At 45.6% G+C, this 20685-nt stretch overlaps 2 protein-coding genes across 10 annotated transcripts in view; one reads left to right on the forward strand and one right to left on the reverse strand.

Annotated features, from left to right (window-relative positions):
- The first annotated feature begins 1267 nt into the window (after nt 1-1267).
- Nucleotides 1268-5654, forward strand: LOC117007553 (interferon alpha-inducible protein 27-like protein 2A). 2 transcript variants are annotated; one of them, XM_033080801.1, is made up of 5 exons: nt 1268-1591; nt 3259-3411; nt 4303-4353; nt 4721-4882; nt 5097-5654. In XM_033080801.1, exons 2-5 carry the CDS (start codon nt 3273-3275, stop codon nt 5249-5251), a joined length of 507 nt encoding a protein of 168 aa, XP_032936692.1. In that variant the 5' UTR covers nt 1268-1591; nt 3259-3272; the 3' UTR covers nt 5252-5654. The 2 variants fall into 2 exon arrangements, with proteins under 2 accessions (XP_032936692.1, XP_032936693.1); XM_033080802.1 differs by having other exon boundaries at nt 3259-3396.
- Nucleotides 5655-8553: 2899 nt separating this feature from the next.
- Nucleotides 8554-20685, reverse strand: part of LOC117007448 (zinc finger MYM-type protein 4-like) — a 42377-nt gene continuing 30245 nt past the window's right edge. For all 8 annotated transcript variants that reach the window (XM_033080649.2, XM_033080648.2, XM_033080644.2 and 5 more), the window contains 12 exons: nt 20195-20339; nt 19892-20016; nt 19381-19552; nt 18738-18791; nt 18443-18622; nt 17826-17920; nt 17544-17715; nt 15693-15844; nt 14313-14424; nt 13007-13255; nt 12022-12151; nt 8554-10368 (listed from right to left, as the gene is read on the reverse strand). In XM_033080649.2, the coding sequence (XP_032936540.1) occupies nt 10161-10368; nt 12022-12151; nt 13007-13255; nt 14313-14424; nt 15693-15844; nt 17544-17715; nt 17826-17920; nt 18443-18622; nt 18738-18791; nt 19381-19552; nt 19892-20016; nt 20195-20339 (1794 nt within the window). In that variant the 3' untranslated portion in view covers nt 8554-10160. The remainder of the gene's footprint in view (nt 10369-12021; nt 12152-13006; nt 13256-14312; nt 14425-15692; nt 15845-17543; nt 17716-17825; nt 17921-18442; nt 18623-18737; nt 18792-19380; nt 19553-19891; nt 20017-20194; nt 20340-20685) is intronic.

The raw sequence follows: 20685 nt of genomic DNA on the forward strand, positions 1-20685 counted from the left end.
ATCCTGGTGACAGTCCTGAGAATGAGAAAAGTCCAGGTAAAGTGCAGGGGAAAGTGTCCAGGTTAGACATCCATCCTGATAGGCACTGGGAAGCCCCAGCAGCTTGGCCACGCTCTGAAGAGCTGGGGATGTGCTGGAGTGATAGGGGCCCTGAAAGCAAAAGTGCAGCTGGGGCTGCAGAGGTGCTGGGTGTGCAGTCAGGGCCCAGGTACCTGCTGAATGCCTTGGGATTTGCTGTGCACCACGAAGGGATTCCAGTGGGCAGTGCTTCCATCCCTGCTCCCTGTCCCCCTGCGCAGGGAGGGGCTAGCAAGGCATTGGCTGAGTTTGTTATGAGCTCTGATTCATCTTGTGCTGGTGGCAGGTGACAGACTGGGCTGACACGTGCCCTGTGTCCTGTGCTGTTCCGGGTTGGTGGGCAGGGCAGGGCAGGGCAGGGCAGGGCAGGCTGGGTGGGCATTCTGGGGTGAGCCCCTTCTCCCTTTTCCTCCCACCCTGGGGAGCAGTGGCACTCACCCCACCAGGGGCCTCTTCCCAGGGGTCTTCAGGGGCTGGAGGCAGATGAAGGCAGGGGGAGGATGGAGCAGCTGCTGCTGGCCCTGGGATCCTGCTCTGCCTGGCACAGAGTGCTCTGCACTGCTCAGGGGAGCTTTGCTGTCCATGCTCCTGTTCCTCCTGCCCTCCTGCCATTTTCCTTCTCAGGGAAGAAAAAGAAAGTCATTGGAGCTGTCATTGGAGCCACAGTGGGAGCAGGTGAGGATCTGGCACTGGATGAGCAGTGCTTGGGTTCACTGCCCGGTCCCAGCCCCTTGTGGTCCTGGGGAATGTGCTGGGGCTGGGGCTGAAAGAACCAGGATTGGGGAGAATTGGGGTGCAGGGAGGTGGAGGGAAAGGGACAGCACTGGTCACTGCCTGGAATTCTGCCTGTCCCCATGTCTGCAGCCCTGCACACTGCTCCTCTCCTGCTGCCCATGGGGTGTCCCCACAGCTGCACCCCAAGCACTTGCTCCCCATTCTGGCCCCTGGGTGCTTTTGGGGAGGCCGGTTCTGGTGCTGGTGGCAGGGGGAGATTTGGGTCACAGAAAGCACCCTAATACTGCTCTGTCCTCCCTGCAGGAGTGGCACTGGTTGGCATCCCAGCATGCAGAGGCGCACTGGGGCTCACAGGAGCCGGCATCGCCGCTGGCTCCATCGCTGCCAAGATGATGTCAGCAGCTGCCATTGCCAGCGGGGGAATGTCCGTGCTGCAGTCGGTCGGTGAGTGGGGAGGGCAGGGCAGCTGGGCTTCATCTCCATGGCAGGGAACACTGGATTGTATCCTGGGATTGCTCTAGAGCCAAACCAGCCCTTGGACTCCTCACTGCTCTGAATCCCTCTGAACCCTCTGGATTGTTTGCTGTGTCCAGTGCTGGGTCACTCAGCAGGCAGGCTCCATGCTCCTGGGGCATCACACCTCAATCTGTCTTTGCAAGAGCTGCAGGTTTCTCTCTTGGTACCAAAACTGGGCTGACATCTGTAGCCTCTCCTCCACCACAAGAGCGTCCCAAGGCAGATTTCATTGTGGATGTGTTCGGTGTTTGTTTCCGTGTTGGTGAGTGGAGAGGTCAGGGGAGCTGGGCTGTGCTAGGAGGGAGCACGGGGCTGTACCTTGGGCTTTCTCTGAAGCCAAACTAACCCTTTAATTCCTCACTGCCTCCTAATCAGCAGGCAGCCTCAATGCTTTTGGGACATGACATTCCTGTCTTTATAGAGGAACTCTACAAGCAGAGCAGAAAGCATTCTTTCCAGAAGAAGAACTGATGACCACAGCCAGTGAACAGAAGCACATTTCCTTCCTTCCAAGCAGTCTGATTCGTGTCTGCCCACTGCAGGACCCGGAAAGACCTTGCTGAGCCCCAGCGGCCCCATTACCAGATTTACATTGCCTTGAACAGTAGATGCTTTGAAAACTCTAAAAAAAAAGCGTTGCTAGTGTGGGTGTGTGGTGTTCCTTGGTGTGTGTCGTGGCTCAGGTACCTGCCCTGCACCTGGGGATTTGCAGGAAGGGATTGCAGCAGGCAGTGTTTCCAGCCTTGCCCCCTGTCCCCCTGCACAGCGAGGGGCTGGCTCCACTGAACCCTGACAGTGCTGGCAGTCCCTGGGAGCCCAGCACTGCTCCAGCAAATCCTCAGGGCAGCATCGCCCTGCACTGCAGGGCCGGCAGAGCCCGAGGGGTTCAGTGGGTGCAGCTCTGCAGCCTCGGGCTCAGGACACCCACTCACTTTGATTTGGGCTGGGACAGGGGAGCTGGTCCTGCCACACACGCTGTGCCCCACTGCTCCTGCTGGGCTGGGGCTTGTCCTGACTCCTGGGAGCCGTGTGTGGGATCCTCATGGCCGGATCCCTGGGGAGCTCCTGGGGTGCTGGCAGAGCATCCTGAGGTAGCATGGCTTGCACCATAAGCTCTGCGGGCTTTTGAGCTTGCTGCTGTTTGACTGAGGCCCTTTATTGTGTTTTCCCTATTAAACTGCTGATTTCAACCCACGAGTTTTCTGTCTCTTACTCTTCCACTCTTCCCCTGATCCCGACTGGGGATGGAGGGGTGTGGGTGGTGATCAAGCGGCTGCGAGGTGCTTGGAGCTGGCAGGGCTTGAGCTGCGACAGCCACCAGGGCTCCCAACAGGGCTCTGGTGTGGCTGCTGTGCCGTGACCCCCGGTACACACCGGGACCCTCGCAGCTGTGTGCCGTGACCCCGCACTCTGGAACCCCTCAGTACCCCGGCTGGGACCCCCCTCACTCCCGTGCCCCCCTTGCTGTATCTGACCCCCCGAATAAACACTCACGCTCAGCCCTTTGCCCTGGGCGTGCCTGGGACGGGGCGGTCCCGAGGGAGGATCGGGACGGTTACGGTTCGGCACTGCGGGCAGATGAGGAACGCTGCGGGCAGGTGAGCAGAGCGGGCAGCATGGACAGTGCTGCTTCCTTCCATGTTCCACCTTCCCCGTCCTCTTGCTCTTCCTTATCCTTTTCCTCTTCTCCCTCCTGTCCTCCTGCCTTTTTCCCTCTAAGCCATGAGACACAGAGGTGAAGGAGCTGCCACTGGAGCAGTTGCCCAAGGACTGGCACTCGGGTTCACTGCCAGGCTGGGGGCTGCAAGTGCTGGGGTGGAGAGACTCAGGATGCTGCTGTGAGGGAGGGACAGCACTGGCCTGGATTTGAAGGTTTCTCTCTTGTTGACAAAATTGGGCTGACATATATCCTGCTGTCACTTGGTGCAGGAAAGTCTGCCGAGATGCCCAAGAAAAAGCCAACTCCTGGTGATGAACCCAAGAAGGAGACAACTTCAGATGAGGAATCCGGGGATGAGACAACTCCTGGTGCCAGTCCCAAGGATGATCCTGGTAGCAGTCCCAAGGGTAGGAATAGTCCAGGTAAAATGCAGGGGAATTTAGGTCAGATGTCAGAAAAAAATTCTTCACAGAAAGACTGATTGGGCACTGGAATCGGCTGGCGAGGGAGGGGGTGGAGTCACCCTCCCTGGACTGTTTAAAAAAGGACTGGACGTGGCACTCAGTGCCATGGTTTAGTTGATGAGGAGGTATTAGGTCACAGTCTGGATTTCAAAGATCTTTTCCAACCTAGTTCATTCTGTTCCCAAGAGAAGCCAAGCAGATGCCTGATCCCAAGATCTCTGCCAGGCAGCCTGGCAGGCACTGTTGGAAGCCCCAGCAGCTTGGCCACGCTCTGAAGAGCTGGGGATGTGCTGGAGTGATAGGGGCCCTGAAAGCAAAAGTGCAGCTGGGGATGCAGAGGTGCTGGGTGTGCATTCAGGGCCCAGGTACCTGCTGAGTGCCTTGGGATTTGCTGTGCTCCAGGAAGGGATTCCAGTGGGCAGTGCTTCCATCCCTGCTCCCTGTCCCCCTGCACAGGGAGCGGCTAGCAAGGCAGTGACTGAGTTTGTTATGAGCTCTGATTCATCTTGTGCTGGTGGCAGGTGACAGAATGGGCTGACATGTGCCCTGTGTCCTGTGCTGTTCTGGGTTGGTGGGCAGGGCAGGGCAGGGCAGGGTGGGTGGGCACTCTGGGGTGAGCCCCTTCTCCCTTTTCCTCCCACCCTGAGGGGCAGTGGCACTCACCCCACCAGGGGCCTCTTCCCAGGGGTCTTCAGGGGCTGGAGGCAGATGAAGGCAGGGGGAGGATGGAGCAGCTGCTGCTGGCCCTGGGATCCTGCTCTGCCTGGCACAGAGTGCTCTGCACTGCTCAGGGGAGCTTTGCTGTCCATGCTCCTGTTCCTCCTGCCCTCCTGCCATTTTCCTTCTCAGGGAAGAAAAAGAAAGTCATTGGAGCTGTCATTGGAGCCACAGTGGGAGCAGGTGAGGATCTGGCACTGGATGAGCAGTGCTTGGGTTCACTGCCCGGTCCCAGCTCCCTGTGGTCCTGGGGAATGGGCTGGGCTGGGCTGGGGCTGCAAGTACAAGGGCTGGGGAGAATTGGGGTGCAGGGAGGTGGAGGGAAGGGACAGCACTGGTCATAGCCTGAAATTCTGCCTGTCCCCATGTCTGCAGCCCTGCACACTGCTCCTCTCCTCCTGCCCATGGGGTGTCCCCACACCTGCACCCCAAGCACTTGCTCCCCATTCTGGCCCCTGGGTGCTTTTGGGGAGGCTTTGGGAGGTATGGGTGCTGATGGCAGGGAGAGATTTGGGTCACTGAGAGCACCCTAACACCATTGTCCCTGCAGGAGTGGCACTGGTTGGCATCCCGTTGTTCATCAGCGCACTGGGGTTCACAGGAGCCGGCATCGCCGCTGGCTCCATCGCTGCCAAGATGATGTCAGCAGCTGCCATTGCCAACGGGGGAGGAGTGGCTGCCGGCAGCACCGTGGCCGTGCTGCAGTCGGTCGGTGAGTGGGGAGGGCAGGGCAGCTGGGCTTCATCTCCATGCCAGGGAACACAGGGTTGTATCCTGGGATTGCTCTAGAGCCAATCCAGCCCTTGAACCCCTCACTGCTCTGAATCCCTCTGAACCCTCTGGGTTGTTTGCTGTGTCCAGTGCTGAGTCCCTCAGCAGGCAGCCTCCATGCTCCTGGGACTTCACACCTCGATCTGTCTTTGCAGGAGCTGCAGGTTTCTCTCTCGGTACCAAAATTGGGCTGACATCTGCACTGAGCACAGTTGGTGGAGCAAGCGGTTTTTTGCTGTCCAAGAAAGCTCGAAGAGACAAAGCTAAAAAAAAGGACAAAAATCCATGTGACAAACCCAAGAAAAAGTAACTCGGGTGATGAACATGAGGAGGAGACAACTCCAGACGAGGAACCCAGGAGAAGCCAAGCAGGTGCCTGACCCCAAGGCTTTGCAATGCACAATGGCAGGTGCTGGCAAAGCCCCACAGACCCCTCAGGGCTTTGCCTCCCCTTTTAAAAGCTTTGGATTCTCTTGAGCAACAAGTGCTCAATAAAGGCACTTTTCCTGCAGCAGAGATGGTGTTTGTGTGTCACTGCAGCTCTTGGGTGATGGTGGCATTAGAGGGTGAGAGAGCACCAAGAGCACCATCCCCACATGAAATCTGTGAGATTCTGCTTTTAAACTGTGTGGCTTGTGCTGCCCACATCCACTTGGATCTTCCAAGATTAAAACCATGTTCTTGGGGTTCATTTTGAGATGTGGAGTGTAAAGCTCTGTCTAACTTCACTGCTTCATTGTCATAAATTCCCTTCTCCCACCTGGCAGGTGAAAGTCAGGTATCCCAGGTCTTGTTTCTTTAATAAAAGCTGAATGTCTGCTGAAAATCCATCAGCTTAGGGAATGTGATGTCCAATGGACATTTCAGTTCTGTGGTTAGAGGAATCCAAGCTGCCCAAGTTCCTCTGAGCCTTTCATCACTTCAAAAAACCATTCTGCATCTGTGCCACACTCCCTGGGGCGGAGCCAGCACTGGTGCCAGTGCCTGAGCACCAAGGACCTCCTCAGTGAGATGTTTTGAATATAAAACCATGAATCTGAGGGACTTCATATTTATATTAGTGTTTTGCCACGTACCATCAATTACCTGCCTTCCCAAAGCACCTTCCCAGCACCTTGTAACAGCTCTTCTGCCACTTGCTCTTCCTGGCATGTCCAAAACTGCTCCCTCTGAAAGCACAACACAACAGAACACTTCTGGAATGCTCCTTGGGACTGTGGTGGGGAAACTGAAGATAAAAATGCAAGTCCTTATAACTCTGCTGCTGGGAGAAGTTGGTGCCAGTGGTCAGACTGAATGAGTGATTTCTTCCTTAGTTTGAAAACCTCACCTAAAAAAGAGGCTGAATTGACTTTATATCAAATACAGTAATATTGTGCAAAACCATTTGACCCCCCCCATCATTTCCTAGCCAATTGTTTCCTCCTGGGGAAGATGCAAAAACAGCATCAGTCTTACCTGCTCAGCTCTGTGGCTGTGGTGCTGGACCAAAGGGATTTCCCTCTAAGGCAAAGGAGGGGATCCTGTGGGGACTGCTCTGTCACATCACTTGCTGAAGGTGTGAAGCTCTGGCAACATGAGACAAGACCTGTAGCTCTCAGGGGCACAACACACCCAATTCAGTGCTCCCAAAACTCCTTCTAGTTTTTCTCCTCAACAATGGTCTGTGATTTTTATGTACTTTTGGTGTTCGTACACAAGTTAAAAAAACAAAACAAAACAAAACCAACAGTTAATGCTTGGGAGCTTAATGGCTCAAAACTTATTTCTTACATATTATCTTACAAGGCTGATAATGCTACAGGGAAAGTACTGCCAGGAGCAGCTCTTTGATGAAGACAGTAAATCTTTGTTTTGCCTCTGGAATGTTTAAAATGGATGACAGGTCAAGGAAGAATTGGAGATGAATGTGTTGTGCTGAGGGGAGCAAAGCTCCAGCCATGCCAGGCTGTTAGGAGCACAGTGAGCATTTTGTGCATGAACATTTGTTCTGGGTTCTTTGGCCATTAAGGCAACACTGAAGCTGCTGCTCAAGGGACTGGGAATTGCTGAGATTGTTACCAAAAAGAACAATGACTTTATTGCACGTTTGTCTGAGTCACCTCTGTGAGCCCTGGCACTGAACCAGCTGCACACCTGGGGACACCTGACAAGGGACTTTGCTGCTGTTTTAAGTCTCTGAGGAGTTGGAAACTATTCCAGAGAAATCCTGGGGTGGCTTTTTTAGCAGTAGTTGGCAGAATAATTCCCAAGGTAATTTAACTTCCTTTTGCACCTAGTTCTGTGGCTTTCAATGTACCCCCAGTTCCCTTCTTTAGTGAAATGAAGCCAGGATGGAGCAGCAGGTTTGCATCAAGCACCTTCTGCGCTGGGAGCTGCTGGCACCTGGTAGCAGGAAGTTTACTTTATTTCTTTCTCACACCCATCCTTATTGCTTCTCTGTCCACACTGAAACTAGAGTTCCAGAAAAGACTGGATGTGGCACTCAGTGCCATGTTCTGGTTGATAAGCTGGTGTTCAGTCTCACAGTGATGATCTCAAAGGTCTTGTCCAGCCCAGTTAACTCAGGACACACCATGATTTTTCTGTTTAAAAGAATATCTCAATAATCTTGTGTGCTCAGCAGTCAGAATGTTGATTACAAACAAGTCTGTGTACAGAACTTTGAGCCTGTGTGTATAATCTACAAATACTTTATACTTTAATCCTTCTTTGTGTATCAGTGTGAACTTGAGCTGGGCTGACAAGAAATCCCTCAAGAGGCAAGAACAGCCCAGGCAGACCATTGCCAAAGGGCCTTCAAGCAGGAGTGAAATAGAAATTAAAACTATTTACTGTGTTAATTATTACCATGGAACTGCAATGAAATGTTTCTTATGTCACAGCCACCACGCCAAAGGAGTTTACAGTGTTTAACAACTCTGCTCTCAGCCAGTGAAAATTGAAGTTATTTCACTTGCCTTGCTGAGAAAATCTGAAAGGCAAGTATCTTTCATTCTAAACACCTGCAAAAAAATTGACCTCAATGAAAGTGTTCCCAGACAAGAAACAGAGAGGAGAAGAGAGAATGAAAAATGTTTCTCATAAAGTACAAATATATACTATGTTATTCTGTGGGGATATTTCTGTTAAAATCTGTTCAGGAACACTCAATTTTGGGGTTATTTTCACACCATCCCCACCCAAGGAAAGCCTGCCCTCCCCACAGCTGCTGCCTTGCTCATTCCCACGGGGGTCAGGGAAGGAGGAGCAGGCAAGGACAGAGTGCTGCACCCCCAGCAGCTCCCAGGGGACACAGGAATTTCTGCAGCCCCTGTGCTGCAGCCACCGAGGCCCTGAGCACACCTCAGACATTCTTAATCCCCTACAAACTGTTTTTTCCAGAATGATTTTGTTTTCCCTGAACCTTCCCAATTCATACCACTCTGCCTGCATTTTCACTGTTCAATGTTCCAATGGGCAGGGGCAGGTTGGTGTTCATGGAGCAAGAACTGAGCCTGCAGGAGCATCCCCGTGCTGAGGAGTGGCCAAAACATCTCCCCTGGGGATGCTGGGCCATGGAGAAAGCAGAACCTTTGCTCAGAAATGACAGACACAGATGGGCTTTGGTCAGACAGAATCAGGGGCAGGTTTTACTTTTCACATAAATTTCTGTATTAAAAAATACATCAGTGAAATCTGTTACAGGCAGGGACAGGACTACCGAGTACACAACGTCAATAGACTACTTTCTGATTTTATTTTTGTTAAATTACTTTTGTAACTGCTAAAAAAATAATTAAAAAAAAAAAACAACCAACCAAAACAGAACAAAAAACCTGAAATATTATTCAAGGCTGTTGATTTTCATCTCTTGAAATTTTAGTGACAAGCTCAAATATCAGACCCCTGTTACAGAAGATGGATAACTGACCAGAGCTAGATAAAAACCATACAATCCTCCTCTTTGAAAATAGTTTGGGTTTCCAGTGAATTTGTGACCACTGGTCATCAGAAACACACACCTAGAGCTTGAGAAAACAGATACAGACAGTATCTGATAATGTCCTGTCCTCTAAACACCACATGGGAGCTTTTCTCTTCCAAAAGACTCAGTAACAGCCAAGCCTTAAAAAAAAAACTCTTTCAATTTCCAACACTATGACTAAATCTCTTTGGGTGGGGTGGGATAAAAACACACATGGTCATTTTCTACCACAGTTCTGTTGTCAGAAGTAATACTGCATCCTTTGTACAACACTGCCAGTGTTGCAAAGGTGGAAAGAGAAAGAGTGTGTGTGTATTTCTGTTTGAAATGACAAAGCCCTCTCTAGATTTGCCTTACAAAATAATCAAACCCATAGGAGTAGGGAAAGAGGAGAAAGGAAAGCTGCCTCAAGGGAAAGAAACTTTCCGTGCACCACAGTACTTGCTGTGTTATATGGACAGACTGCAGAGATACTGGGCTGGGGAAGGGATTCTGCACAGAGCCCAGGACATCCCCTCCTGGACATTCCCCAAAAGGTCACTCAGAAGTTTGACCTACAGCACCTCTTCCACCAGAGTGAGAGTTGGCGCGAGCCCGGAGCGGGAGCTGGAGTCTGACCTCGTGTGACCAGTTAACAGCAGCCAGAGTTGTCCATTGGGATGGCCAGTGGCTCCTGCCTTCCTAACTTTTGATCCCAGTTTCCAAAAAAAATAAAATAAAATAAAATTAAAAAAAATTAAAACAAATAAAGTGTACGTGTAGGTGTATTTATAACGGAAGGTGTCTGCTTGTCTAAACCTCACCCCTTTTCTCTCGTATCCTCTGGAAGAGCTCGAGGATCTCCACGAGTTCCTTGGCAGCAAGGGCTGCCAGCCAGCAGGCTGGGAAGTCACCTGAGCCACAATCTAGCTCTCCATGCCCAACAGTGTGAGGGTAGATTTTACACAACCATTTTCCTTAAAAATATCTCACAACTTTTAAAAATCCTAAACAGATAAAGGATTTATGCACCAATCCAATAGGTGAGTTCCACTTGGATTTGTTCTGAGGATTGCTCAGTGCCACAGGTCGTTGAGATTTGCAGCTTACACAGCTTGCTTCCTTCCAGTTCCAGTTTGTACATCCACTGTGGTACAAAATCTGCCTGTAGGTGATGTTATCTTGGCTTATTTGATACACATTTTCCAAAGGATGGACGTATTCACATTTTGGTGCTTCTGACGCGTATTCAAAGGAAAATACCCCACTGCACTTAGTCTGATAACTCAATATCAGAGTCCTCTGATTTGACTTTGGCAAGTTCTTCATGTACCTCCCTCACCATAAGAATCCTTGTTAACATGATGTCCAGGGTTGCTGGGTCTATTGGCAATGTGGAATACCATATGGGGCTGTTGGGAACACAGGAGCGCTCGGGCTGCAGGTAGAACACATCACTCCTCTGCTTCACGCTTTCAGAACTGCCAAAGCAAAGGAAACAAGGTTTAGGAACATCAGGCTGCATTTACAACCTTACCAAAAGTTTAACAGAGAGACAGCAAAGAAATCAAAGTTATATTGAGATGGCAATACTGTCTCCTCCTTCCTCCTAGGGAACAGTTAAATTGTTTCCAGGTCTCTCAGCATTACTTGCTTAAAAAGAAACAAAGAAAATGAAAGTAATTTCTTTACAGCAGTGGTTCTTCAGCATCATCCAATTAATAATAGAGTGATAAATGCATTTGACATGCAATCTCTGAGTGAAACTGGTTCTGGGATTCTTGCATAGTGTGGACAAGTGGAAATGGCCTCAAGGCTTGGACTGGACATTAGTGAAAATTTCTTCACTGAAAGGGTTGTCCAGCCCTGGCACAGCTGCCCAGGGCAGTGGTGGAGTCCCTGTCCCTTCTTGTTTAACAGAGGGATTTAACAGCCATGTGGCTGTGGCAGTTGAGGCCATGAGTTGCAGTGCCCCTGGCAGTGCAGGAGGAACAGTTGAATTTGATAAGCTTAGAGGGTTTTTTGAACCTAAATGATTCTATTAAATCCCAGCTTGCCTGGCCATGCTGCAATGCTAAGCCCATCTGCTTGAAAGCCTGACTGACTCCAAGGCAGCTTCCAGGCTCTGGTAGGGTTCTAAAGTCTCCAGAGCCAGGATCCCTCCTGCCTGGCTTTGAGATAATCACACCAAAACAGCAAAGGGAATTTGTACTGCTGTCTGCACCACTGCAGAGGCTCAGCTATGAAACATGATGGGGAGCAAGAAAATGCTTTTCCAGCCCAAGAACAACTAAAAGCCTCTAATAATGTGCCAGTGAAGACAAGGAAGGTAAGAAGAGGGAAAGACCATGGAGAGCTGCACGCCTGTCTCTGCCTCAGCAATGGGATATTTGTAGTAAGCTCAGCAGGTCCATTTCTGAGGGTGATTTTTCTGAGTTTCAGCTGACACTAATGAGATGCTGTTTCATTTTGCAAGTCTATTTTCTTTGAAGAGAGAAGAACATCATCTTCCACCTGCTCAAGGATCTAACTGAAGTTTATATAGAAACAGGAGAGAAAAATGATTTATATCTCTGTCCTTGCTATGGTCTTCTTTCTAACTCCTAAACACAAGTTAATCACACATCTCAACAGGCAAAATTTATCAGGACTTTTACCTAATTTACACTTCTCTTACACTCTTTCACAAAGAATATGATGTTCCTCAGGTATTAGTTATAATCTCCTCACAACAAGGATGGTGTATGGGAATTAAGGGAGATGAGAATGGACACTGTAGCAATGTCTCATATTCATATTTATATTTATATTTATATTTATATTTATATTTATATTTATATTTATATTTATATTTATATTTATATTTATATTTATATTTATATTTATATTTATATTTATATTTATATTTATGAATTTATTTATTTAAAGAATACATCTCTCTCTGTAACTCTGTTCTTGATTCAACACCACTAATAAAAAAAAAAGAACCTGTTTGGGGGTCTCACAGCAGTGCTGCTGTTGGAATTCCTGTTGTGCTCCCATTGAGGGATGGGGATATGGTGAGAGGAACCACACAGGCAGAAGGTCTGAGTGTGCTCCTTGCCCAAATCTAAAACTCAATTTCTGTCACTTACCATTTTGATAAGTAAAACTCGTAAAGTCGGACTGGACACCGCAGGGGATTGTCTGTGTTTTCAGCCATTTCCACTGCTGTTGGAGCCTCCTCATCTTCACTGCGTTTCCTTTTGCCTACTGCTAATTTATCTGGATACACAAAAATGGCATCACAGAAGTTCAGTGAAAAGCAGCACCTTCAGAAACAAGGCCTGGTGTCAGCCCAGCACCCAGAGGTGACTCTGCATCACCCAAACCCACTCCTTGAACTGGTTCTGTCCTGTGTCACCATCCACCATCACCTGGTGTGATCTGGTGGGTGGGCAAAGGACTGCACATCCTACAGGCCAGGTCCACAGCCCATTCCTCATCTAGAAAACCCACAAGAACTAGCAGGAAAATATGGAGGATGCAATTTTACTTATTAAAGATTAATTCATATAAATGCACTGGAATTATGAACTGAAGAAGCCAAAAGGATCAAAGACTTCCCTTTCTCAAATGCCAAAATTCACTGAGAACAAAAATCTGTGTGTCTTTGCCTCTGATATGTTTTGTTCTCCACTGGGGCTGCCTGGTCTGTTCCCCACACAGAACCAGGACAAATATGGCAATTAAAAAGGCAGAATAAAGGTTTGGACATGGAAAACCCAGGATTATGAAGTGCTGAGAAAAGGACTCCAGAAAAGGCCTTTAACTCTTGCAGTTACTAGAGCTTTATGCAGACTGAAGATGTTATGAAAGACTATTAAACAAATTTGCAGCCAAATCTGTGATTCCTCCTTTGTAAGTTTTTCCTGGGTGCCTTGGCTATTTCAGAATTTCTCTTTAAAGCAGTAAAAAACACTGCAAATGTATTCAGGATAACAGCATATGCTTAGCTCTGCTTACTGCAGAACATACTTCTCCCCAGTCCTTTTTAAAAGAGAAGTAGACAATACAAAATCACAGAATTCTCTCATATAAATGTGACTGCCCAAACACCAATGATCAGAGAGCACTCACCTGATTCTACCTCTTGTTTTTGAAAGGGTGGGAAAAAACGTAAATATGTCATCTTAGTATTATACTTCAGAGTTCTGGTGCGCCTCATAACATGGGCAAAGGACAGTTTCAGGTGCTCACTGACATTCTTTAGTTGGAAGTATTTGGTGTTGAAGAACAGAAGGGTGTTCAACAAAACGATGGGGGAATATGCACCCAGCTGCTTACATTCCCACAAGTGTTCCTCTTCAATTCTTGAGAACATATAACCTATAAAGAATGGGCAAAGAAAAAAGAAAATAGTTATTTATACATATAAATCCTCTTTTAGCTAACCTCTATTAATGAGTCACATATCAAATCAAATTCACACCTATCATCAGCAACTGTAATCCAATAAAACCAGAATACTGCATGCACAAACATAAGAGGGAGCATGGAGAACCAAGCTTTGGAACAGCATGATCTTCCAATACCTGAAGAGAAGGACAAAAAGGAACTGCAGACACCAGCAGATTCTCACTAATTTCACTGTATTAAACCACAGTCAGCCAACTGCAACAAGGTGTAATTGCTACAACCTGAAGTATGAGTTTAAAATGTCCCATTTTGTGTATAAATAGCCCATTGTGATTATCCTAAGTCAGTCAGGAAAGGGAGGTACAGGGGCTTAGAAGAAATTTGTTGTAAAAAAATATCACTGTGTGCAGCAAACTATAGGTAAATGGATTATTTCTGTATTAAATAAGAAGTTGATTTTTCTAACAGAAAAGGCAGTTGTGGAGTTGCCAACTTAATTCAAATTTCACTGATACTCTAAAGATGCTGTGTGCTCACAGGGTTGGTGTCCAGTTCTATAAACCACATAAGCAGGCTTGAAAACCAGTGAAAAGTATCTGCAGAATCTGGGAAGTCTTAATTTGGAGTTGAGACAAGATTTCAATGATTTGCTAATGTGATCCCCAAACTCACCAGGAGTGTTTCCAGCACTAATGGGGAAATATCAGTGCAACTGTGCACAGATTTTGCAGTACCTCATCTCAAATACAGTATTAAATTCTGGCTACTTGTATTTTAAAAAGAGCTAAAACTTCAGGGAAGAAGAAAACTATTGAGTGCCAGAATGGGAATCCTTTCTTTCCAAGGATTGATCAGAGGCAAAGATACATTTAAGAGTAATCATAACTTGTAGAAATAAAATATATGGTGTAGAGAGGGGAGACTAATGTGAGAGCCTCAGATGACATTCCCTTCCTGGCTCTGAGAAAACATTAATTTATGATACAGCTTTGTCATGCAGTTACATAAAACACAAGAATTGTCCTACCATTTGGAAGAATTGTAGGTTCCCAGATTTTCAAAAGTTTTGTAAGCTCAATCATAAACCTGGAATAGGGCTCGGTGAAAATGTTATCTATTCTACCATTCTCAAACAGGTACTACAAGAGAAAAAAACAGGAAGACAAACTGTTTATGATTGTATAACATTGCAGAGAAGATACAGCACAAAATTATTTTCCTTTCTTGTGTCTTATGGGGACAAACACTTTGGTGAAATCTCCAATCAAACAGCAAATCAAACTTTCTGCAGGGACTGGGACCACTCCAGTATGAAAAGAGAGATCTAGGTAAGAATTATGGTCAATATTTCAAGCTCTAGAGCTGTTTTCTGGAAAATCATTTTCCTCTTAATATTCTTGAAAGAGTCTGCCTATTTAAACCAGAGTAGTTATTGAGTATTTTTCTGTTGAAATGAACTTTACATGTTAATCCCTCCTGACAAGAGTCACAGGCTGATGAAATTGCTCAACTTGCAGCACCAAGGAAAAGTTCCTTAAACTTGCCAAAGTTTAAAAAAGTTTTCTAAAAGTCATGTGTTTGTATCAATAAATCAAAATTGTGACACAAAAATCCCTGATACTCCTAAAACTTATCAATGGCACTTTGAATTTTAACTCTTTCTTCATTTTGTCCAAGCATAGCAAGGAAAAAAAACTTAAAATAATTCCTAATGTCTAATTAAACAGGTTTTATGTCAAAAGAGCTTTTGACTCTTTATCTCAAAATGACTTTTCAGAACAGGACCAAGCAGGTTGTTCTAAAGGAAACAGAAATGTACTGAACATTGAGTTTTAAACACAAATCAGCATTATTCTAGGTTTGTATTGCTACTATTGCAAGGCTGGTAATCTTAGTATTATCACTCTTAGTATTCACTAATTACAACGCAGTTACTCCCAATGTATTTTCTCTGTAAATGTTGCCAATATTACCAATAGGTAACTGTCTTGTTACTGAGAATCCTTCCTGGGCAATCTCTTCCTCATAAACTTATCTATTGGAAGAGCACTGTGCAATTATTTTAGATCTAAACCATTCCATCTTAAAACAAGGATTTCTGAAGAGCAAATCTTTTCTACACCTGAAAAATGATCAAAAAAGTTTCAAATCCAAGTACCTGTGTCTAGCTAGAAACACTCAGCCCCCACATCACAGTCCTATAAGGACAGAAGTGTTTGCTGACTGTGACCATAACAAAGTCCAGAAAAATCAGTCATATATGGGGCTAAGGCAAACAATTCAACAAAAAAAAGACATTCTTGCCTCCTCTATAAAGCCCAAGCTGCTCTGTGGGACTGTGGATGTCCTGTAAGTAACCAGAGTAAGTTCTGTATGTTGTCAGCAGTGCCCCAACTCCCAGAGTTACCTGCTGAATTCCAAGGCACAAGTATAAGATGCTGTCAGGGTCGTATTTTTCTCCGTTTGGTCTCCGCACCTCTTGAATAAACTGGCACAAGCCAAAACTCAGCTCAGCATATGTGCATGAGAGAATGTCCTCCTTGAGCTTCACAGGATGAACTGGGGTCAAGGAAATTATCAGAACAATTAATTCAGCACATTAAATCTTCCCACATTCCTTATTATTTCATGTAGGCAGAACTCCCAAATTCCTGTCTCATACATGAATTACCCTGCATGACTAAATGGTGAACTCCTGCATGACTAAATGATGAACTCCTTCCTATCTGCTGGCTGAGAATTGAATGATTTGGCCAATAAAACCCAGACCAGCTGCATGTGCAATCAGTATAAATGTTACAGTGAGTACTGAGGCTGAGGAATTTAGAGCCCAGACATGTAAATGTTTGTTGAACCCAAAATGTGGGACAGCAGTGGTTGCAATGAGCTGGAGGCTGCCTGGGGCTGATAAATGGGTTTCATCCCTCCAGCTGGACTCAGGGGAGTGAGAGACTCACCAGAGTCAGAGAAAGACCCTGAGTATTTCTGGACATGAGTTGAGTGCAGGACATCCCACTTCCTAAAGGAAGAAGGAAGGAAGAGTTCAATGGGATGTGCAGGGGGTTGGAAAAGGAAGCAGCTCAAGCAGGAATTGATTGATCAAATGATCTGCAATGAAATCACCAGGCTTGGCTCTTCCACACCTCAGAAGTGCCTGCTTGGGAACAAGCAGGGAATCTTTCTGGGAGTGGGCACAGTTTTCTGGAAATGACTGTAACATTTACTTCCTTAGCCTCAAGCAAGAAGAAAACACAGTAACTCATGTGAATTCTCCTCTTCTGGGAACTAAACCCCAGCTGTTCTCATGGAGTGACAAGAAAAATTCCAAATAAGAGATAAAAAAGCAGATCTCATCCTATCTAGAATTTCTCCCTTTGGGGGTCTTTCTTATCTAAGTCCTGCCATGCTTGGTTGTTTAAATTGCAAAAGTATTTGTTATGGTTTGCTCTCTTCCCCACCATTCCCAAGGAGTTCAATTCTATTCCTAATTTAAATTCTCTGCTTGACTCTGAAAATCTGCCCACAAAATTCAGTGCAATGATGTAAGATCAGGGAAAAGGGGAGTTAGATACTGCCAAATCCCAATTTTGCTGGGCTTTTGTTAAAAAAAAAATCGTAATTTGAAAAATAAACACAATTGTATTTAATTGTCATTATCATCTATCACCCCTGTGAAACATGAGGAGCAATAAAGTTAGTTTCAGACAGGTTGCAGCACAGAATGGGCAGAATTTTGAAATGTTTCTTTCCAGTTGTGAAGCCTAGAAATAAGGTGTTAAGATTTTGTTGTTGGATCACACCATTTTTTTACAGCAAACAGTTCTGCTGACCAACAAATACTTTGGGAATGTGCCAGCTACAGATAAAATAGATGGGGCCAAGTTGTTTTTGTCAACTTAGAATTCTGGCCTGATAAATCTGTAATTTCATGGTTCTATAATGACTCAGAAAAGCTCTGCAGCTGCATAAAGCATCTGTGCTACAAATGAAGAACTACTGCGTGCAAAGGAAGGCAAAGTGGAGATTTGTAATGCTTTAGAGACTGTTTTTAAAGGAAAACACATCAATTAAGAATGCAATAGCTATGATTTTTAAATGTATGGAAAGTTGCAAGACAGAATTCTATAAAATCTGTTCTCTAGTCAGTGGTATCTATCTCTAGTCAGTGGTATCTAATCCTGATTTTTACTTGAACAATGAATCAAGCCAAGTGCTCTCCAACTAGAGTATTTCTGTTTTCACTGAGAGACAAATTTACCTGAAAACTTCAGGTCCCCTTGTTCCTCCTGTGCATTTTTCCACTGGACCCAGTTTTTCCAGGCATTTACCCCATACATGTACTTCAGGGTCATCCCAGAAACAGAGCAGCCAGGGTAGGAGCCCTGCATCAGATTCCGGGCCTCCACAGCAACTACAGACTTCTTCCTTCCCTACAGGAAGCAAAGACATCCAAACAAAGCAGCCTTAAATCAGCTCCTCATCCATGGGTGGTTAGATATTGTTATTTGTAAGGGATTTTGTTCCAGAGGTTTTTCCTTACCCTTCTCTTTGGCTGTGGGAAGCCATCCCTGTGTCTCCGTCTTGCCCGTGAACGTGAATGTAAAGCCGGTCCTTTACTGAGAGGGTCAAATGAGTCTGAAGTCAAATCAACACCATGAAGAGTTTAATCACATGATTAAGCAGCCCAGGTAGAAGTGTCACTGTCACTGAGATACTATGGAACACCTTACAGTGAACAATCACACCTATATTCAAATAATCCTGATGTTTGACTAATTAAGCCACCTGTCTATAAAGATAGTAAATTCTCAATAAGACAATAAAAATCCCCAGAACAGTGGGTGTATTTATTCAGGCAAATATGATCTCAGCCACCACTCACATGGATTATACCCAGGGACACAGAAGTGATAAATTCAAAGGAGGCAAACAAGAACTTCCTGTTACTCCTGTCAGGGGTTCTGAAGAGAGCTGTCTTTACACACAGCAGAAATATTCCAAAAATAGTAATTTTTTGTAGAGCTGATCAACTATTGCAGCTTTAAATATCCACTGTCATTACATGAAAACACACAAGCAGGCTGCTGGGACAATGTTTATTCAGAAAATTATGTGTGCTTTTATAAAAAAACGAGATTTTCTTCCCATGACACTGACCTGATGGGAAATCTGCCTCCAGGTCCTGTTCCACATCACCTTTGGAGAACGGTTTGAGCTCTGGATCAGGTTCTGGCAGGGCATTGGATCGTAAGGCGTAGTGATTCAACTCCTCCTCCCAGCTGTGGGGAGTGGACACTGCTTCTGATTCCAGATCTCCACTGTACGTGCTGCCCTGGTCTGCAACGAGAGGGAGCACAGGGACCATGTGCTACAGGAAAGGCAGAACAAGGAGTTTGCAAGAAAAGATGCAGCAGGATCAAAATCTGTTCGCAAAATAAAAAATCTGACTGACCTTTCTCAAATATCTTGGGGTCCAGGAAGAGTTCGTGCTCAGATGTTTGAGATCCTTTAGAAAAGAAGGAAATCTGTATCCATACATGACTGACAGCTTGTACAACTCATTTAAAATACTTTGAACAGCAAAAACCTATGTATTAGGTGATAACATCAACACACATGCTGTGCCTTCTCCCCCACTGGAGCTCTCCTAACAGCTTTCTACCTTGGTCATGCTATTGCAGGGGAAACAGAAATGTAGAACTAACGTAGGTTTGCTTTTCCAAAAGCTTCCATCCCTCCCTGCTTGTTATCTGAATCATCTGTAGACCAGTGGGATATTTTGTTTATCTCTTTCCAGCTTGTTTCACTTTCATTACATGGTCACTATCCAACAAACTCTGACCTGCCTCACCCTTCAAAAATCCTCCATAAAAAGCCTGATAGGAGAATTTTCTTTTAAGGTAGCTGCTCTGTCTTCTTGATTTTGACTCCTCTTTCTAACACATGATGTACTGATCTGGAGGTTTCCACCTCTGGTGACCTGTTCCTGTCACCACAAGTCAAATTTGCATCTAGAATCAGGGAAAGGGAAATTTCTGTGGTCAGAGGACCTTCACCTCACCATATTTCATATCATTTTTAAAGCCACCACCTACCACCATGAGAGTGTGTCTTTTCTCTCTCAGCATCTTCTGCAATCATTTCTGCCATCTGAAGGAGATCAGCTTCAAATGGATTAATGGACATCTTCTCCTTGTTTTCCTGAATATTTTCAATGATCTTATCAGCATTATCTGGGGTAGTTGGGATGAGCATGGGAACAGGTACCTATGGAACATGTGGAAAATATCAGAACATACTTAGGGGTGAAGGGAAACAGCAAATTCACAAGGGAGATTCCTCCCATATAACTTTATGTATATTTTAAGACTACTAAAGTGAATTTAAAGATAACTCCAGATTGGACAGCTCTGTACTCTCCCTACAATTTGGTAGTTTTGTGTGACAATATTTAACCAAATATGATGTAATAAGGAGGGAAATGGCTTCAAGGACTCCAAATCCCATTTCCATGACCAGACATAACACCCAGTGAGAAAGTGCTGCATGTGCTGGATGCAAACCAAGCCTGTAAACCACTGCCTTCTGTAGAGCAGGATAACTTACAGGTACTGGCATCCCCAGGGGAACTGGTGTGTACTGGGTGTAGAGGTGGAGGGGCACTGGCACAAACACTGGTACAGGAACTGGTACCACAATGATCTGGGGTTGAGCAGGTGCTTCTTCTCCTTCTGTTAGACCAAAAACAGAAAAAAACCCAAAAATTATTGAGAAATACCATACAACAACCTAAAAACTAGTTAAGGTTTTATAATACATTAAAAAATACTCTCTGTTACATAAAGCATGTATTACTCTGCCAACTGCAGCACAGACCATTCCAACAGGGGTAGGAGATCAGGCACCCACCTGTCTGGCATTCTTTGTTTTGTGTGTGAGGTTTGCACGAGGTGGCCTTAGTCTGGGTGATAGGCTTACACAATAAAGCTTTGTTTTTCAGCAGCCTGGGTGGTTTTGATGATGGGAGCTTTAGGGCATCTGTCTGGGTACTTGCCTGTTTGGAAAACACAAATGAGGGTCGAGTCAGTATTGATTTGAAGGATAACATAAGACTAGAGTTTATTCTCTGATAGGGGAAGCTGAACAATTTAAAACTGTATTTGCTGATAAAAATGATCACTTAAAAACTACTGCAAAATAAGCTTGCTTATTTGATGCTTTCTGGTCTCCATCTCAATTTACTTTGATCCAACAATAATGTCGTTTAAAGCTAATTTTGCTAATAAAGCTAATTTTATTAACAGTGCAGAGAACAAATCTGCAAGAATATTTAGTTTCTGTAGTCAAATAACCACCATAAACTTTTGACCTTGGAATTTTACTGAGGCAGAGATATAAAG

This window comes from Catharus ustulatus, chromosome 26 (genome assembly GCF_009819885.2).
Source record: "Catharus ustulatus isolate bCatUst1 chromosome 26, bCatUst1.pri.v2, whole genome shotgun sequence".
NCBI lineage: Eukaryota > Metazoa > Chordata > Aves > Passeriformes > Turdidae > Catharus > Catharus ustulatus.

Coding starts and splice junctions, on each gene's coding strand:
- LOC117007553 (XM_033080801.1), top strand. CDS start 3,273: ATGCCCAAGAAAAAGCCAACTCCTGGTGATGAACCCAAGAAGGAGACA. Junction 3,412..4,302: donor CAAGGGTAGGAATAGTCCAG/GTAAAATGCAGG, acceptor TTTCCTTCTCAG/GGAAGAAAAAGAAAGTCATT. Junction 4,354..4,720: donor TGGAGCCACAGTGGGAGCAG/GTGAGGATCTGG, acceptor TTGTCCCTGCAG/GAGTGGCACTGGTTGGCATC.